The sequence below is a fragment of the Colletes gigas genome, unplaced genomic scaffold, assembly GCF_013123115.1.
Source record: "Colletes gigas isolate AHSC1104 unplaced genomic scaffold, ASM1312311v1 Colletes_gigas_Sc00063, whole genome shotgun sequence".
Taxonomy (NCBI): Eukaryota; Metazoa; Arthropoda; class Insecta; order Hymenoptera; family Colletidae; genus Colletes; species Colletes gigas.
Window position 1 is genome coordinate 136,010 of NW_025106692.1, and position 16,066 is coordinate 152,075.

Sequence of the window (16,066 nt, forward strand, 5' to 3'; positions counted from 1 at the left end):
CATTAATAACTTTTTAACAAAGCCTCAATCAACAAATTGGTATTCTTGATTTTCGTCTTATTTTGACTCCTAGAACCTCTCATTAAAATTTTCCCCAGAAGTGGCTGAACACTCTGTATGTATAACACGTTATTTATTCATACCATGATAATATATAAGATGATAAATAGAAACAATCATTAATAATAGGAAAAAAATGTGTTGACTTTACAATAAAGAAAAACATTATCGTTGCCAAACATTGTTCTATAATGTATAATGCATATTTACCTATATGACGTAAGAATTTAAGCCTTTCACCATTGGTAAACCGATGATCTTACGGAAGTGATTGAAAATAAACAATCGTAATTGTATAGCTAACAAAGATGTTTTCATTCAACGTCGATCTCGGTCATTCTTCGTAAAGTGAAAACTAAATAAAATAATAATTATAATATCACTAAAATTTATACCATAAATTTCTTATTATCAAGAGGTAAGTGCAATTGGCATGAATACTACCGTTAAAAATGTTATAAGACACAAATTTGACAGTTTCGACACGAACATAACCTATTTCATAGTCGTCAATTTTTAGCCACTCACAAAACTGAACTTCTTACTAACAAATTGCAAAATTTAATTATATTGTTGAAAAGTAAAGGCAACATATTGAAAAGTATGTCCAAATATTGCAATTATTTCTATCTAATAAATGAAAAATATTCATACACGTATTCATTTCTAATGTGTATCTATCTTCCTCTTTTTATTATAAATTATATTTATAATATTAGATATTTTTTCAGATGGGAAGCTTGCACTGACTAATGATAATTTAGAACTTTATAATAAAGGTACTAAACTTATTTATTTATCAAATGTTTTAACGTTTTATTCTACGCTTAAAAACTACTATAGAGTTACAAGATGAGCAAACTTAATTTTAACAATAAAGGTTTCAAATATTCTAATTTAATATTGACACGTATACATTTACAGATGTCGCTAACTTTCCAACAAATCATATTGGATGCTAAAAAATTAGTAATTAGAATATCAGATCATGAAAATACAGCGGACAATTTGATAAGTGAAATAGAATCAGTTTGTGCTCAAATTGATAACATAAAACAGGTGAAGAATTTATACTTCTAATTTACTATTAATTCTTTTAATTCATTTTTACTTATTTTACTCGTAAAGATCAGCATCCAAATAATTTGTTTAAATGTCATTTTTAATTGAAAATTCATAAAGTATGATTTTAAACAATAATATGGTATAAACAAATATTAATACTTTTGTTTATGTTAATTTTGGTTATGTTATGTTATTGTTAATTTAATTTATTCCTTTGATAATGTGATGCTGACGGGATACTTTAAAAAAATGATGATGACAATTAATTACAGAAATCAAATGTCATTTTTGATATTTTGTATTATGTATTCATAGTACCAGGATGGGATAGAATTTTTAAACAACGAAGCGAAACAGAGGCCACACTTACAATTAATCGCAGGTATACAAAGAGAGAATAAATATTTGCAAGAAGTAGAAGCAGAAAATAAGGAATTGAAAAATACATTGGAAGATCATCAGCATGCTCTTGAATTAATAATGTCTAAATATAGAAAACAGACAGCATCTTTATTACGTTTATGCAAAACAGATACTCCTTCATTAGATAATGCAAGATATGCTAATGTAAGTTGTTTACAATTATATCTACCGTATACTACTATAATAATTACAATAAAAGTTTTATTTAATAACATACATGTGGAATTAACCGGTCTATAATTATCCTTTAGGAAATTATCTGATCATTTGTATTTAATTTCATGTTGTTGAATCCATTTCATTTTCAAACATATACATATACTTGCTCTTCAATTTAAAATAAAATGCAAAATAAACTATGTACAATTGTATTGATATCGTCTATCCTATGTATTGATATACGAAATTTAATTTAAAATATTACTAATTGTTATAATTACATATAATTTATATGTAAATTTATAGATAATTACAAGTCAAGCAGAGAAAATCAATGAAATGACCGCAATAATGAAAACTGCAGTTGCCTTAGACGAGGAAAGCGAGTTGAAAGAAAAGGAGATGTATTATAAGTTAAAAAAAGAAAATTCTACACTACGAGAAATAATTAATATTGCAAATAAATATGGTTCCCTTAATAAAGAAACGGAAGCAGAAAATAAAACCGTTCAAACGGATCCAGTAGCGCTTTGAAAAAAACTTTACAATGGATACTACTCTTAAAATTAAGTTCATATTATTTATTTCGTATTTTGTAACGTAATTAGTATAAAAAAAAAATCGTAAACTTACATGTAATAAAGTGCACGTGCAAGGTATGATATGTACACATTAAATGTTCTTAATGAATTTTGTTAAATAAAAGTATTTTTGAGTCTTCCTTTTTATTTAATGTCCCAATTTCACTTAAAATAAAGATAATTTTTAAATATACATTCTATATTTCTTAATGAGTTCGAAATATTCTAACCAAAGTTGAACATTATTCGAATTGTTTTGAATCAAAATTTATCTCATAGTTTTCCAAATAAATTCTATTCAATCACATATTTTATCTATAGAATAATTATTCGTTTTTCGTAACAAATTTCTGTTATCATTTATTCGAATAATTCATTTGCATAAATAACAAGATTTATTCGAATAATTTTGCAACCTTTATCCAAATAATAATATGAATAACAATTCGTTTCGTCTAATGTTACTTTTTCGTTCATTAGGAACACAACAAGGACTGCGGAAAATAGCGAAAGTGAAAGTAATAAAATTATTTTATTTAATTTTATTTCTATATATTACAAAATAATCGAGCATCTACGAATTATAAAATATTTTGTAGATAAACTCCATAGTCTGAATATCTTAAGGAAGTATCCATAAATTTAATATGTATTTTTAAGGTATAATACGGTACAATGTCATCGTTTGCCTTGATGAAGAATTTAGTTATGCATCATAGATAAATCTTTTAAACAGCAATAAATTTTCTAACTCAACATATAATAAAAAACAATGTTTATCCGAGTGTGTTATTCAAATAAATTCTTATTCAAATAGATATTTGTTCATTAATGATGAATCCAGTCAAAATTTGTTAGGAACTCACGGGTCGGAATCGAAGTGTTACGTAGGGAAGACATGATTTCGTGCAATTGTTTCTTTCTTGTTTCTAGCCTTATTTAATTATTTCTCTCCTTCCGAAAGCAGGAGTGAGGAAGAGTGGTAGGAAAAGACATGCATTCCTAACGAACTTGCGCTGTATGTTTATTCTTGATATTTGTCTATTATCCGTCAACCGAATAAAATTTTGCCCAACTCCGATTCGAATACTCACGCACTTGTGCGCATGCGCTTAAAAAGTTTAGTAATAATAGGTATGCTGTCTAGGGGAAAGAGAAATCATTTACTTCTCGTATTTCTGAAACAATTGAAGAACGATCATTTTTACTTAAATATTCACATTCAGGGAATAAAAATTATACTGTGCGAAAGCTCAACAGTAATTGAACGAGTAACATTGTGTATTCGATATTCGTTATCTGTACTCGATGCGCTCAACTTTACAAGGCATACAGTGTATATGCATGCATATATAGTATAATAACCGCAGTTCCATCTACATTCTATCCTCCCATAGCAGCACCGTTAATGTGCATCGTGAGATGTTAGCGAGTTGCGTTTAAAAGAGAGTGTAGGTCAGTGTGGGTGTATATACTGCTGGTAAGCAGACGCACAAGTGAAAGGGTGATGGCAAGGAGTGGAGGTGATATTTAGTGATCTTTAACAAATGGCTCTGTCCGAGGTGCACAATTTGGCTGCAATTATCGGCAACAATGGTTTTAGTGTTAATAAGGTAAGCGACCGCGTCTATCCATCTTTGCCTTCATCGTAGAAAATGTGACGTTCATCTTCCTATGCTATAAGCCACAGCGCGATAGTCCCAACATAATGTGCACAAAAATGTGCAATTGTATTGTTTAAGAGATGCTATTTAGTCGATGAGAAAAAAAAATTATTACATTTAATACATAGAAGAAAAATTCTTTCGATTACTTGATAATTTAATTAATAAAAGTTACCCGATTGTAGCTCTTTGCTAATGCTTATGATACTGTAACTTTACTCACGATGAACTCCGATTTAAAATTGTCGGTGCTGAACGTAGATTGTTAACGAAGAAACAGATTTTTACTATACTGGAATTATGTCCATGTCATAATCCATGTTTACGCGTGTATAATTGCTTTAGCATGATATTTTCATGACAGTTATTTTATAATGGTACTCATAAAACGAAATTTGTAATACATTCGTGCAATGGAAAAAGTTTTAAGGAAACAAATAAAAATTTATACAATCAATCATATTTCTATATTGTTGAAATGTAATGCTGTTTTTTTTACTAGAATTTGTTCAAAATATGAACTTGACTCCTTTCTTTTTTATAGAACAACATGGTCGAACGCAACATTAGTATGTTGGAACCACGAAACAATTATCCAGTTGACCAATGCAATGCAGAATATAATTATTGGAACTATGACTTAATGGAATATAACACACAGAAAAATGTAAGGAACTTATAACAGCAAAGGAAGTTTATATAATATAGAAGAATTCTTTCTTCTCTAATGCATTGGAGGCTTTGTTTTAGAGAAAAATACATTCAACAAATTTTGACAATCAATTCACATTATTGGGCAATTGAAAATCCTTTTATTATAACAGGAAAATACTTTTAAAAAAAATGGAGTACAAATGTGTAAACCGAGATAATCAATACCAAAATTGTGGGTCCTTACTTTTTATCATAAGTGGTAGACCATTCTAAATGGTATATTATACTTAGATACTTTAAGCAATGAATTCATTATTAAAAGATATTTATATATCCATTAGATAAAACATGATGTATACTAATTTCTGAATCAGAAATTAACATCCTTAGATCTATACATATGGGAGCACATAAAAGATGTAGTTCGTTGTAGAAACATAACAAACCATTATCAATTAGAATTGAGAATCATCTCAGCATTTGAATAAATTAAAATGCAAAATGTAGTGCAAGAAGTTTAACATAATTAAATTTACACAGTCTAATTTTCTATACACAAAAATGATCGACATTTTAAACAATTTTTCAATTAAAATAAACTGATCAAATAACAAACTAAATTTGATAAAACTAAAATGTTTAATTCACTAGTATTGCTATTATATTCATTGTAGATATTTTCATTCCTAATAACAGTTTGAGGTAGAGGTAATTGTTGATAGTGAAAAGTACCTAACATTGTATTCCAATCACAATAGCCATCTATATTTTTGAATGCATTTTTCCCCAAAATAGAGCCTTGTTATTTTTGATTTTCATCTTATTTTGACCATAGAATCTCCTTTACTCTATTTGTACCACTAATTTTGGGTCACTCTGTATAGTAAAATATAAGAATATAGCATGATATTATATTCATTATATGTATCTTAATTGCTTTGTTAACAATTCATATATTAGAAAATAACTACTTAGATAAAAATATCAAGAATTGTCTTATCTTTTATTTACCAAATTCATTTGTCAAATGTGACAATATTTCAAAGAATAATCTATCAACATACAGTAAATTTCATTTCATATTATTGAATTAAATATAACAATTATTTGAAATATTTATATTTAATTATTTCACAATATTTGCCTTGCATAAAAAGAAATATATTCAAATTGAGTATAATAAAAATTCATATAGTGTACATGCTTATACAAGGTGTCCTAGGTTTGAATGGTCAAAGATAATTTATAGCAAAATGTGGCAGTTAAATATATTGTTTCAAGATTATTTAAAATAAAAATCTTATTACAATACTAATATAATTTTTTTAATACTTTATTTGTATAGATGAATGTAAAAGACGAAGATAGTCAGGATTTAAATAATCCTATGGTCAATGATTTGGTCTCTAAAATTCTTGATGATGATTCGATTGTTGGTGACAATGCTCATAGTAATAGCTACAATTGCAATATTCAGTATCATTCAGAAACACAGTCTTCGATCATGGAGAACAACACAGACCTCGATCTTACAACCATAGATCATTTTAATATGCATTCTACATTCAACAAATTACAAAACAGTGTTTCTAATAACACTAAACTTGAATGCAATTATAACAATCTTTGTGGAGAACTTAAAACATTGAGTCTTAATACATGCATGGGACAAGTACCAGACCAAGGAAATTTATATAATAATGGGGTTAATGCATATCTAAATACATACCCATCTGATTCACAGTCATACATATTACGTCCGAATGATGAAAATTCCTGTATTAGTGGAAGTATTATGCCTCTATGTAATGATTTGTTAACAACAATGAATGAGACAAATTCGAGTAAACAGACTACCAACTGGTCAGAAAATTTGTCGACTACTGGATGTACGTCAGACTTGTTCGGAAATTACGAACGTATACAAAATTGCACAAACCCGGATCTCAATTTTAATATAGCTGACCCAATTACTCTTAACGAACTAGAGTATCACAATAATATTGGACAAAATGGAACTTCTAATACATATAATAATCCTACGGCTACTATGCATGAATTGTATAGTATGACTGCCAATAATCAAAGTTACAGACCAAGTTCAGCAATGACTGATTTGAGTATCGATTCTGGCTTTCTCTCAAATTCTCCATTACAACATTTTTCTCCCGCCGATACAAATTTGCATAATTGTTTTGGAAATAATATACAACGCAGTAACGCCAGCGACTATAAAGATTTACAAGATTCGGGTAGATTAAGCATGGCTAATATCTCTATACCAAACGAACAATTTCAATTTCTGCAGCAACAAGCTCGTAGTTATAAATTGGAACAAGCTGTGGACCAAGAATACAAACAACTAATTGACTATTATCCAGGTATAAATGACTTCACCGCATCGTCAATCAATAGCTTAGACACGAATGAAAATTGTCTTTCAAATAACGATTATAGAATCGATAATAATTTATTGAAAATTATCAGTCCAAAATCAAAGACTATCGAAACTAAGACATATTCGCCGATTGGTTTTCCAAAAAATCTAAGTTCTCGTCACACTCATCAATCAATTGCAAAATATGGATACCACAATTATCAACATTACACTGCCAATAACGGCGAGACTTTGAAAATGTTACCACAGACTTCTACATCGTATCACGATTTAAAGCAGCCTAATAGCACTAACGCATATAAAATGAAAGGATTTGATCTTACCAAAGAAATAGCTTTGCCTTCCATGAGTCATTTGACCAATCGAATTGCAGGGTCTTCGATGAACAAGGAGAGTTTTAATTACATTGTGAAACAACAACATCATATACCCAGAATACAAAGTACCCCTGGTATTTCATCGGCCGAAGTCCTCTTCAATTCAGGAATAGTACCAAATCCAAGTACAGTAAGATCTGGAGTATTCCCACCAGTAATGCCAGTTCCTGTACCGCTTCCAGCTCCGCGTCTATTTTCTGTACTCTATGGTGGAGGTTTAAGTCTTAGAAATGGAAGTGGAGCAGCTAGACGTACAGCTCCTTCGAGTATACTACATTTTAGATTGGAACAAACTTACGAACAATTTAAACAATTAGAAAAAGAGCGAAAGAAATGCGAAGCTGGATTGGCTGCTCATTTCCCTGGCAAGAGAGTAACAAGTGCAAACAATATACCTATTCCTCGCCTCCAAGGAAATCCATCGCGCGTAGATCGTTTAATTGTTGACTATTTAAGAGAACATGCACGTGTCATAACTTTAATAGCAAAGGTAATTAAATAGACATTTGTTTTTTTTTTTATATTGATAGTGATAAAATAATATTAATATACAAATTCTATGCTTTTTTAACAGATGGAACGACTGCGAGGGACCACTATGAATCAACGCGTTCACAAGGCTATGGAGTATTGGTTGGAGGCAATCAAATTCGTCCAGGAATGTCGTAAAAGAGAAATCGCAAATGCCACTAAACGCCAGAATGAAAATCCACCATATATTCTTGTATATAATGGCAATGGTATGTACATATGTTTATTTATTTAATACTTTAACCCTTTACGAATGGGTGTCTATATGTACTTATATACGCCAACAGTCTGGCTAGAAAAAAGTTACACGCCAAATTCGAGAAGTGGGGGAAGACATGATGTGGGGCCCCACTATTACCCTCGTACCGTACAGAGTAGGGAGAGAAGCAGCAAATGTTCCTATTGTTCCATTCCTTCTCCCACCATTTTGCACGGTACGAGATAACGAAGGCCTCCACACATCATGCTACTTTCCCCCTTTTAGGTGCGCTAGTCTTTACTTGCCTTCCCTGCGCGTAACACGGGCGAACGATAACGACATAGTTCAATTCAGTCAATTAAACTTTGTGTACGTGCGAGATGGTCGACGTTGCTAAAGTAATTTGAGCTCTCAGTTATTGGTATTTAGATTCGCAGAAGTTTTATTAGAAGTATAGTAGAAGTGGTGAAAATCTTCAGTATTCTAGTTATCAATTTTACCGCTGTTTCTTTCTGTATATTTTTTCCAACTATCCTGTAATAGATTTCAGAGATGTTTCTTGGACCTAGAAGCCTAGTTTTTGATTCTACTATACAAAGTATAGAACAGAGTTCAAATGGCGACTATGGTGGTTATATCATTGTTTTTAGTACTCCTCTTTCTCATTTAAATAATTTTTAAACAATATCGATGTGTGTTTTGGATCGCTATATTGTTGTAAAATGAAATTGTTGCCAATAAGTCGAAGTCTAAATAGTATCATGTGTTCTTTTAGAATCATTTTATATCCTTTGTTTAAAATTTCCGGTTTCATCGAAGGAGAAACATACCCAAACTAAAACAGATTGCCCACTTTGTTTAATTGTGGGTATGATAATTTTAATTTATTCGCAATTTGTTGAATCAACATTTTTTCCTTTCGAAGAGTAATAACAACACTTCTAATTTCTATTTCTTCAGATTTCGGAGAAGATTAGTGGATATTCATTGTAAGTGGTAACTTATACAGGGTGTTCGGCCACCATTGGGAAAAATTTTAATGGGAGATTCTAGAGGCCAAAATAAGACGAAAATCAAGAATATCAATTTCTTGACTGAAGCTTCATTAAAAAGTTATTAAAAAATGAAATTAAAAAATTTCAAATCGTTCTGGAAATATTATTTTCAGTTGTGGGGGTCAATTACAATCAGTTTTGGTGAATAGACATAATTTCGAAATTCTACCCACTTTCGAGAAAAAAATTCGAGAAGCTGTGAAATTTTTCGACAAAAATAAAAAATTTCAAATCGTTCTGGAAAAATTATTTTCAGTTGCGGGGGTCAATTACAATCATTTTTGGTGGATAGACATACTCTCGAAATCCTTCGCACTTTCGAGAAAAAATTCAGTAAGGTGCCTAAATTTTTCAAATTTGAAAAAAAATTTCAAATCGTTCTGGAAAAATTATTTTCGGTTGCGGTGGTCAATTACAATAATTTTTGGTGAATAGATCTACCCCCGAAATCCTACCCACTTTCTACAAAAAAATTCAGTGCTAGCGGAACTTTGAACGTTAATAACTTTTTAACGAAGCCTCGATCAACAAATTAGTGTTCTTGATTTTCGTTTTATCTTGGTGTCTAGAATCTCCTATTAAAATTTTCCCCAGGGGTCGCCGTACACCTTGTATACAATATTTGTGTGCATAAATAATTATGCATTTCGAATTCCCCAAGAACCATAAGAACCTATCCTGTAAAAAAACTTTTATTGCAACCATGTCCAAAAATGGCCAATTTTTTCCATTGTTCTTTGGTTAATTTGATAATACGTGTCTTTGTTTCTTCTAAGAGTTTACAGTCTCGAAGCAATGTGTTCGTAGGCACTCAAATGCCCATAAACAACAGTTTAAGAAACGGTAACTTATTTTGTTGAATTATGTTCACAGATATATTAAGTTTGGCCGCCAGCGTCTACGAATTGACCAAGGCATCTCGATATGCAAGAACTGGTATGTATAATGCATTGCAAGCTACGTTACTATATGACTTGGACATAGAAAAAAAAGTAATCGAAACATCTAATGATCCGGTACTTGTGATAAAACGTAACGAGAATCAGGCAGTTACCGATGTCAGTAATTATTCGAATTGTACCTAGCAAAATTTCGAAAGCTGCTTTTCCGTTACGTGCGAGAAAACATAAACCGAGCCCAGCAGCTTTTTATTTACGTATTCCGTGTTACGTTTCTGAAAAGCTTTTGCTGGAGTTTAATCATAATTTTATCGCTGAAGAGAAACAAAAAATGCCGCCCACTAATAGCGAAGCATCCGATGCGTCGTACGGAAAAATAAACGCGTACTCACGCCGAGATAGGAAATATCGTATGCGTGTCTACTTTTTACAAGTTAATAACGACTCCATAGTTTTCTACTGTACATATTTTTATCCCTACTATAATACAGTCTTGGGAATGTCAGTTCTGGTATTTAATATTTGTGATCCAATCATCTATGGTATATCGCACTTTCAAGCGATTTTGCTTGTTACTTCGCTAACAGACTAAACGAGAGAAACTCACAGACGTCGACATTGTTTATCTTTCGACATTGTTTATCGACGTATTGTCTTGCGTGTTTCACAATGCCAAAGATAATCGTTTAAAAATTAACCGAGGTTCCCGAAACTTGTAGAAAATAATACGAAGAACATGATTGCTCAGACGTACTAAAACAAAACTAAAAGAATGTTCGCAAGAATCTCCAAACTATTACTTGTTTGCGTATGTGTCATAGGGTTAGATGATATAGGCTAAATCTTACCAATATATTTGTTCAGAGTGCTAGGCAGTAATTTCTTAGACTAGTTCAATGTGGCCTTCCTTAAATGTGTAACCCAAGATGTGTGTCAGGTAGTTGAATATCTCGAAACCTTCGAAATATTTCGAATACTCAAGACCGCGATGGTAACTTAATCGCAGATCGGGTGAGCTTTTCAATCTGTGAACTGTGCGCAGCCTTTCGATCTGATCGGTAATAGATAATATATATACAACGCAAATGATGTCCACTATACACTACACGTAAATCTTTGTTAAAAGAGAACTTTCCTAAGGCATACTCGCTAACACGCTCATTCGCATGAACGTGATTCGGCGAGTACGTACAACGTAAGGTACAGAGAATTTTTAACGTGTGCGTACGCGTAACACACGTAACTATTCCTACATACTTATGTGTATATGTATATGCATTATGTGTATATATATACACATAAAACGTTCTAGGCAAATTTGTTAGTTCTACACGGCCGACTTGCAAAGTTCAGCATTTCCAATTACTCAGGTTTGAGTAAGCTCTTTCACACAATGACTATATAACCAGCTCAAGAATTTTAACGTTCCAACGTGTACGACTGTACGAATCTCTTTAATTTTTTTGTTCTTTTTCTGTTTTTAATTTAAGACGCGATGAAATCGCGTATTGTTCGAGTTCCGCGGAAGACATCGAGAATCGTTCCCGTATTCCTACGAAACTATAGGTATTCGCACAACGATAACAAGGTACTCCGAATTTAAAAAAAAAAACGAATCTAGTATCCACGGTAGTAGGAAGAACGAGACAACGAGACTCAAACGCGACGTTTCGGTTGTCTCGAGGTCTAATTTTCTCGATACCTACGCTGAATCGATCGGCCTGTATTATCATTATAATGCTCGTGAATCGGTTATCGGTTGTCAAACGTTGGTAAAGCTTTAATATAATCATCTGTGTATATATCCGTCAACTTCCATCTGAACTGCATCGTACGTAGTAATTCCCGATCGATTAATCCAGGGAAAGGTGTGTTGGTTTAATTCCTCGATACTACTATATCAATCGTAGACGAGACATCGTAGCGAAGTATTTAATTTAGTACTAGTAAATATTGTGTTAATCGAATAGGAATTTTCTGATTGTCTTTGCCGCCGACCACAAGCACGTACGAACGTTACACATTTTGGACAACCTTGTCCCTCTACCGGGACGCGTTTTACAAAATTGTTAGAGATTTACAGAGTTTTATATTGATATTCTATTTCTCTCTTATTCGAAATCGATTTATATCGATCGACGATCATAGTCTTATCAACTTGGTGCGTTTAAACGTGTAATCGCGCATTGGTTTTGCTTTATCTCAATCGTTCGACGCGTTGACTGCCACACCATATTTCCCTGTCTAGGGATATCCTCGACGTTTTGTCAAATTACAGCGTAACGAATAGAAGTATTTAATAGTCGAACGGAGTACTTGTTTTGTAGTATTTCTGATGTCAACGACATCAGAAATTTACATGTTTTAAAGAGCGATCGCCATGCCAGTCAACGCGTTAACGAAACAATTTTTCTACCTAGTCGTATTGGTAAGGGAGAAATAAAATTTGTTGATTCTAGACGTAGAAGAAATTTTGGATGACAAAAGATATTAACGTTAGGGAAATGGCGTTTGCTCGATTGCGTGGAATAAAAAGTTACATCAGCGAACTTTCTATTAAACGCTACGGAAGAAGGGGGTGACGATCGCGCTCGGCTGCAAAGACAATCCTGGAAAAGGACCTGGTACTAATCAAGTTCTCCAAGAACGCAAGATATACATACAGACTGTTAATTCGCTTTTACATAGCGCTTATGTAATCATTGGGGACCATGTCGAGCATCGTCTCCGTGTCAACATACCTTAGGAACTCATTTTCATTACACGAAGGAACATCTTGCATTTCTTCACCACCTCTTTTCCATTAGTCTAATTTCAAATATACGCGGTACGTGGTTTAAATAAGGGATTCTCGTTTCACGTGTATTCAGAATACGCGTCTACGCAAACAAAAGTTACTTCAAATAACGAATAAATCGATTTTATCCGATATATTTGTTCTTTGAATTATTCATTATTCACGAATCTATACCAGCGTTCAGTGAAATTTTATTCGGATAACGGATCAAAATCAAGAATAACATTCTATTTACATCGATGAGTAAACGTATATTCGAGTAAGAAATTGTTTAGTTAAAAAATTATTTGCATAAGTATTCATCTGAAAATTCATTCAAATATTTATTTAAGAATGTACAGACAGTACTAAACATGAATCATAACTATTCATGAATGCATATTAGAGACGGGTCAAAAGTGACCCAGCATCGGTTGGACGTATTAACTACGCGTGCACGCGTATCTTAAATACACGTTGAAATCGTGACCTCCGGTTTAAACTTTTCTTGCGTTATTCTTCGTTTGCGTCCCTCTACGTCCCCTATGTTCGTTTCTTACCTTCTCTACAGGATGAATGAAAGCAAGCAGCGAGAGAAACACGTGCTGTCTGCGCGACGTTTACTCTTTTCTCTTCTCCCCTCCCTAATTGAAACATGTGTCCGGGATTGAAAGTATAGGTTTAGTGAAAATTTAAAAAAAAGTAAAAGGTATATATATATATATATATACACACATATATATATGTATATGCGTGCGTGGGTGTGTGATGTTAGTATAGGATAGATTATCGAATGCTCATAAGCGTACAATGAACAGATTACTGTCGCTTGCGTTACGATAGGAACGAGATACACAAGCTGTGCGGTGTGTTAGCTGCGAAAAAGAGCAGGCAGTGCTTTACAGAATTTCCTTCCGCATTTGTCGACGTATTGTATTGTAACTGTGATATATATAATGCCAATTTGTACATAACTGTGCAGAATTTTTCGCCGCAAGAACACGTCACGCGCAGCCAATCAGTTCGTTTTTTTTTTTTTTTCGTTTTTTTCTTTGTTTTTCTTTCGCTTGTATTTCTTTTTGGCATTTTTCGCTTCGCGAGGCGCTTGCTGTTTCCGTGTAACAAGGAATGTGATACCGATAGATAAACTTACGCGTCCGATTGTAACCCGGTGTCGTTAGACGGGTTGTATTATTTGCGCACGCGCATCGAAGCGATATAGCAAAAACGAGCCCTCTGTTTAATTGTTTTGTTCAAAAGTATTGGAAATTAACACGTTTGCTGCCATGATAGTCACTGGTAACGGGCATCTCAATTTACAACGCGTTTGTTTACAACGAATGTACTCTGATAACTACAAAATTTTGACCCTTTGCATTTTTTTGGCGGCTCATTTTTAGAAAAACAGGAATGGCGTCGTATTTAATAGTTTAGCTTTGAAACTGACAAGACTATTTAACTGGAACTGTACACACTGGTAGATCTCGACACCTTTACGAAAATATACCATTATAGGGTCAGAAACACAATACTTTTCTAGTTTTTCAATATCTGTAAGAACTCTGTCGATAAAATCTAATTTTTCAAAAGGAAGAAAAATTATTACTGACTTTAGATTATTAACAAAATTTGATATTTTTTTATCGTTACGTGTCATTAAGATCGCAATAATCTAAACAGATTACAAAATTTGTTATTTCTTACATTAATGCAATATAAATTTGTGAAAAAAAGAATTGTAGTTGCTTTTTCGTTTGAATTTTGACATTAAAATGATTAAAAATAACAAGTACACCATTGCATTATCGAATATTTTTATTCTTGACACTAATTTGAACAAATATCAGATATATGTAAACATTGAAAACTGGCGTGGCAGTGAACGTGTTAAAAAATAGTATGTGTAAATTATTACTATGAAATATTAAATAATTTACATAAAATATTAACACAAAGGATAAGCTAACATTTTTTTGGCAGAAATTGTTGAGAATACGTCTAAAAAAATTAATTTCTTTGGCTTTGATGACCATTTGCACGTGTTGGAATAAACCAAAATCCGTCTAACAATACTGTTGTAACCACAAGGGGCGATCAGGAGGATTTTCGAAAAATCCGCGTGTCGCTTAATCGATAGTACTTAGCTCGACTAATCGTCAATATCGTGCAATCATCCGAATTATCTACGCTAGGTGTAGTTGGCCTCTTACGAATATCCAGTTTCTTGCAATCGGTGAAAGAAACGCCACGGTGTCTTCGTCGATATATTATTTATTCGTGTCTGTTACTTTCCGAATGTTTCGTTCGGATCGTACGCAAAGAACTGATGTACATATAAGTTTCGTACCGTTATACAGTAATTTCGAGTTTCTCTTCGAGTTTCTAAACAAATATCAACGTTTTACCGGTATTCAGTCTCTGTTGATAATTTATTGCGAACGTCAGCCAGTACAAACGCTGCTGGGTTCAAATTTCACGCAGCATCGTGGTTTTTCTTCGTATCGTCGATGGCTTTCGAAGCCTTGCCGGTCGATGGAGAAGCGTGTTTGTTGCGTCGAAATCGTACAAAAGAACTCTCTTCACCGAACAAACGGAAAACATTTCGCTGCAAAAGAAGGGGTCGACGGAAAATAAGTATCTATTCGGGTTCGTCCATTTTCCACGCGCGAACTTCTGTTTTTTCTTCCTCCTCGTAAGGGCACGAAGAAAGCTTTCGCATAAGGCTACGTATAGATATGTGCATGCGCACGTATCAAGTGATTACCTCGTGTCGTATTTATCATACGCAGCATCGTTTAAGAATAGAAACACTATCTACATAGATACGTGTTTGACAATCCTATTTAAATTGCATGTGATATTATATATTATTGAATAGCTAAATATATATATGTATCTATGTATGTATACACATACACAGGATGTTTCGCAGGCTCCGTTAGAAAAGTATTATCTTTTCTCCCTGAAATACATTAACGATATCGATACAACTTTTCTTCAAACTTCACAACTGCAACTTGAAAATATTAAATTAAACTGCTATCTCCATTTTCTTGCCCGCCATTTTCCTCGTATCTTAAACATTCGGATCAATTGGATCGTGCTATATCTTATTCTGATTTTTCTTCACACGTATCGTTCGTAATATTTACATATCGAAAGAAGTATGGATTATATTTTTAGTAACGTGCTTGTGGCAAAAAAACAATTATTTGATAGAAGCAT

The 16,066-nt window shown here is 32.7% G+C and overlaps 2 protein-coding genes across 4 annotated transcripts; both read left to right on the top strand.

Moving 5' to 3' along the window:
• The first annotated feature begins 351 nt into the window (after nucleotides 1-351).
• LOC122403610 (FGFR1 oncogene partner 2 homolog) lies at nucleotides 352-2,348 on the top strand. Of its 2 annotated transcripts, none has more exons than XM_043407222.1 (5): nucleotides 352-478; nucleotides 792-839; nucleotides 985-1,119; nucleotides 1,441-1,692; nucleotides 2,014-2,348. In XM_043407222.1, the coding sequence occupies exons 3-5, from the start codon at nucleotides 985-987 to the stop codon at nucleotides 2,239-2,241; spliced, it is 615 nt and encodes a 204-aa protein (XP_043263157.1). In that variant the 5' UTR covers nucleotides 352-478; nucleotides 792-839; the 3' UTR covers nucleotides 2,242-2,348. The 2 variants fall into 2 exon arrangements, with proteins under 2 accessions (XP_043263157.1, XP_043263158.1); XM_043407223.1 differs by lacking the exon at nucleotides 352-478 and adding an exon at nucleotides 633-661.
• Nucleotides 2,349-3,711: 1,363 nt separating this feature from the next.
• LOC122403588 (meiosis-specific coiled-coil domain-containing protein MEIOC-like) lies at nucleotides 3,712-13,501 on the top strand. Of its 2 annotated transcripts, XM_043407188.1 has the most exons (6): nucleotides 3,712-3,901; nucleotides 4,497-4,619; nucleotides 5,952-6,987; nucleotides 7,378-7,871; nucleotides 7,956-8,121; nucleotides 10,040-13,501. In XM_043407188.1, the coding sequence occupies exons 1-6, from the start codon at nucleotides 3,836-3,838 to the stop codon at nucleotides 10,249-10,251; spliced, it is 2,097 nt and encodes a 698-aa protein (XP_043263123.1). In that variant the 5' UTR covers nucleotides 3,712-3,835; the 3' UTR covers nucleotides 10,252-13,501. The 2 variants fall into 2 exon arrangements, with proteins under 2 accessions (XP_043263123.1, XP_043263122.1); XM_043407187.1 differs by having other exon boundaries at nucleotides 5,952-7,871.
• Nucleotides 13,502-16,066: the final 2,565 nt, after the last annotated feature.

Coding starts and splice junctions, on each gene's coding strand:
- LOC122403610 (XM_043407222.1), top strand. CDS start 985: ATGTCGCTAACTTTCCAACAAATCATATTGGATGCTAAAAAATTAGTA. Junction 1,120..1,440: donor AAATTGATAACATAAAACAG/GTGAAGAATTTA, acceptor ATGTATTCATAG/TACCAGGATGGGATAGAATT. Junction 1,693..2,013: donor ATAATGCAAGATATGCTAAT/GTAAGTTGTTTA, acceptor GTAAATTTATAG/ATAATTACAAGTCAAGCAGA.
- LOC122403588 (XM_043407187.1), top strand. CDS start 3,836: ATGGCTCTGTCCGAGGTGCACAATTTGGCTGCAATTATCGGCAACAAT. Junction 3,902..4,496: donor ATGGTTTTAGTGTTAATAAG/GTAAGCGACCGC, acceptor TCTTTTTTATAG/AACAACATGGTCGAACGCAA. Junction 4,620..5,951: donor AATATAACACACAGAAAAAT/GTAAGGAACTTA, acceptor TTATTTGTATAG/ATGAATGTAAAAGACGAAGA.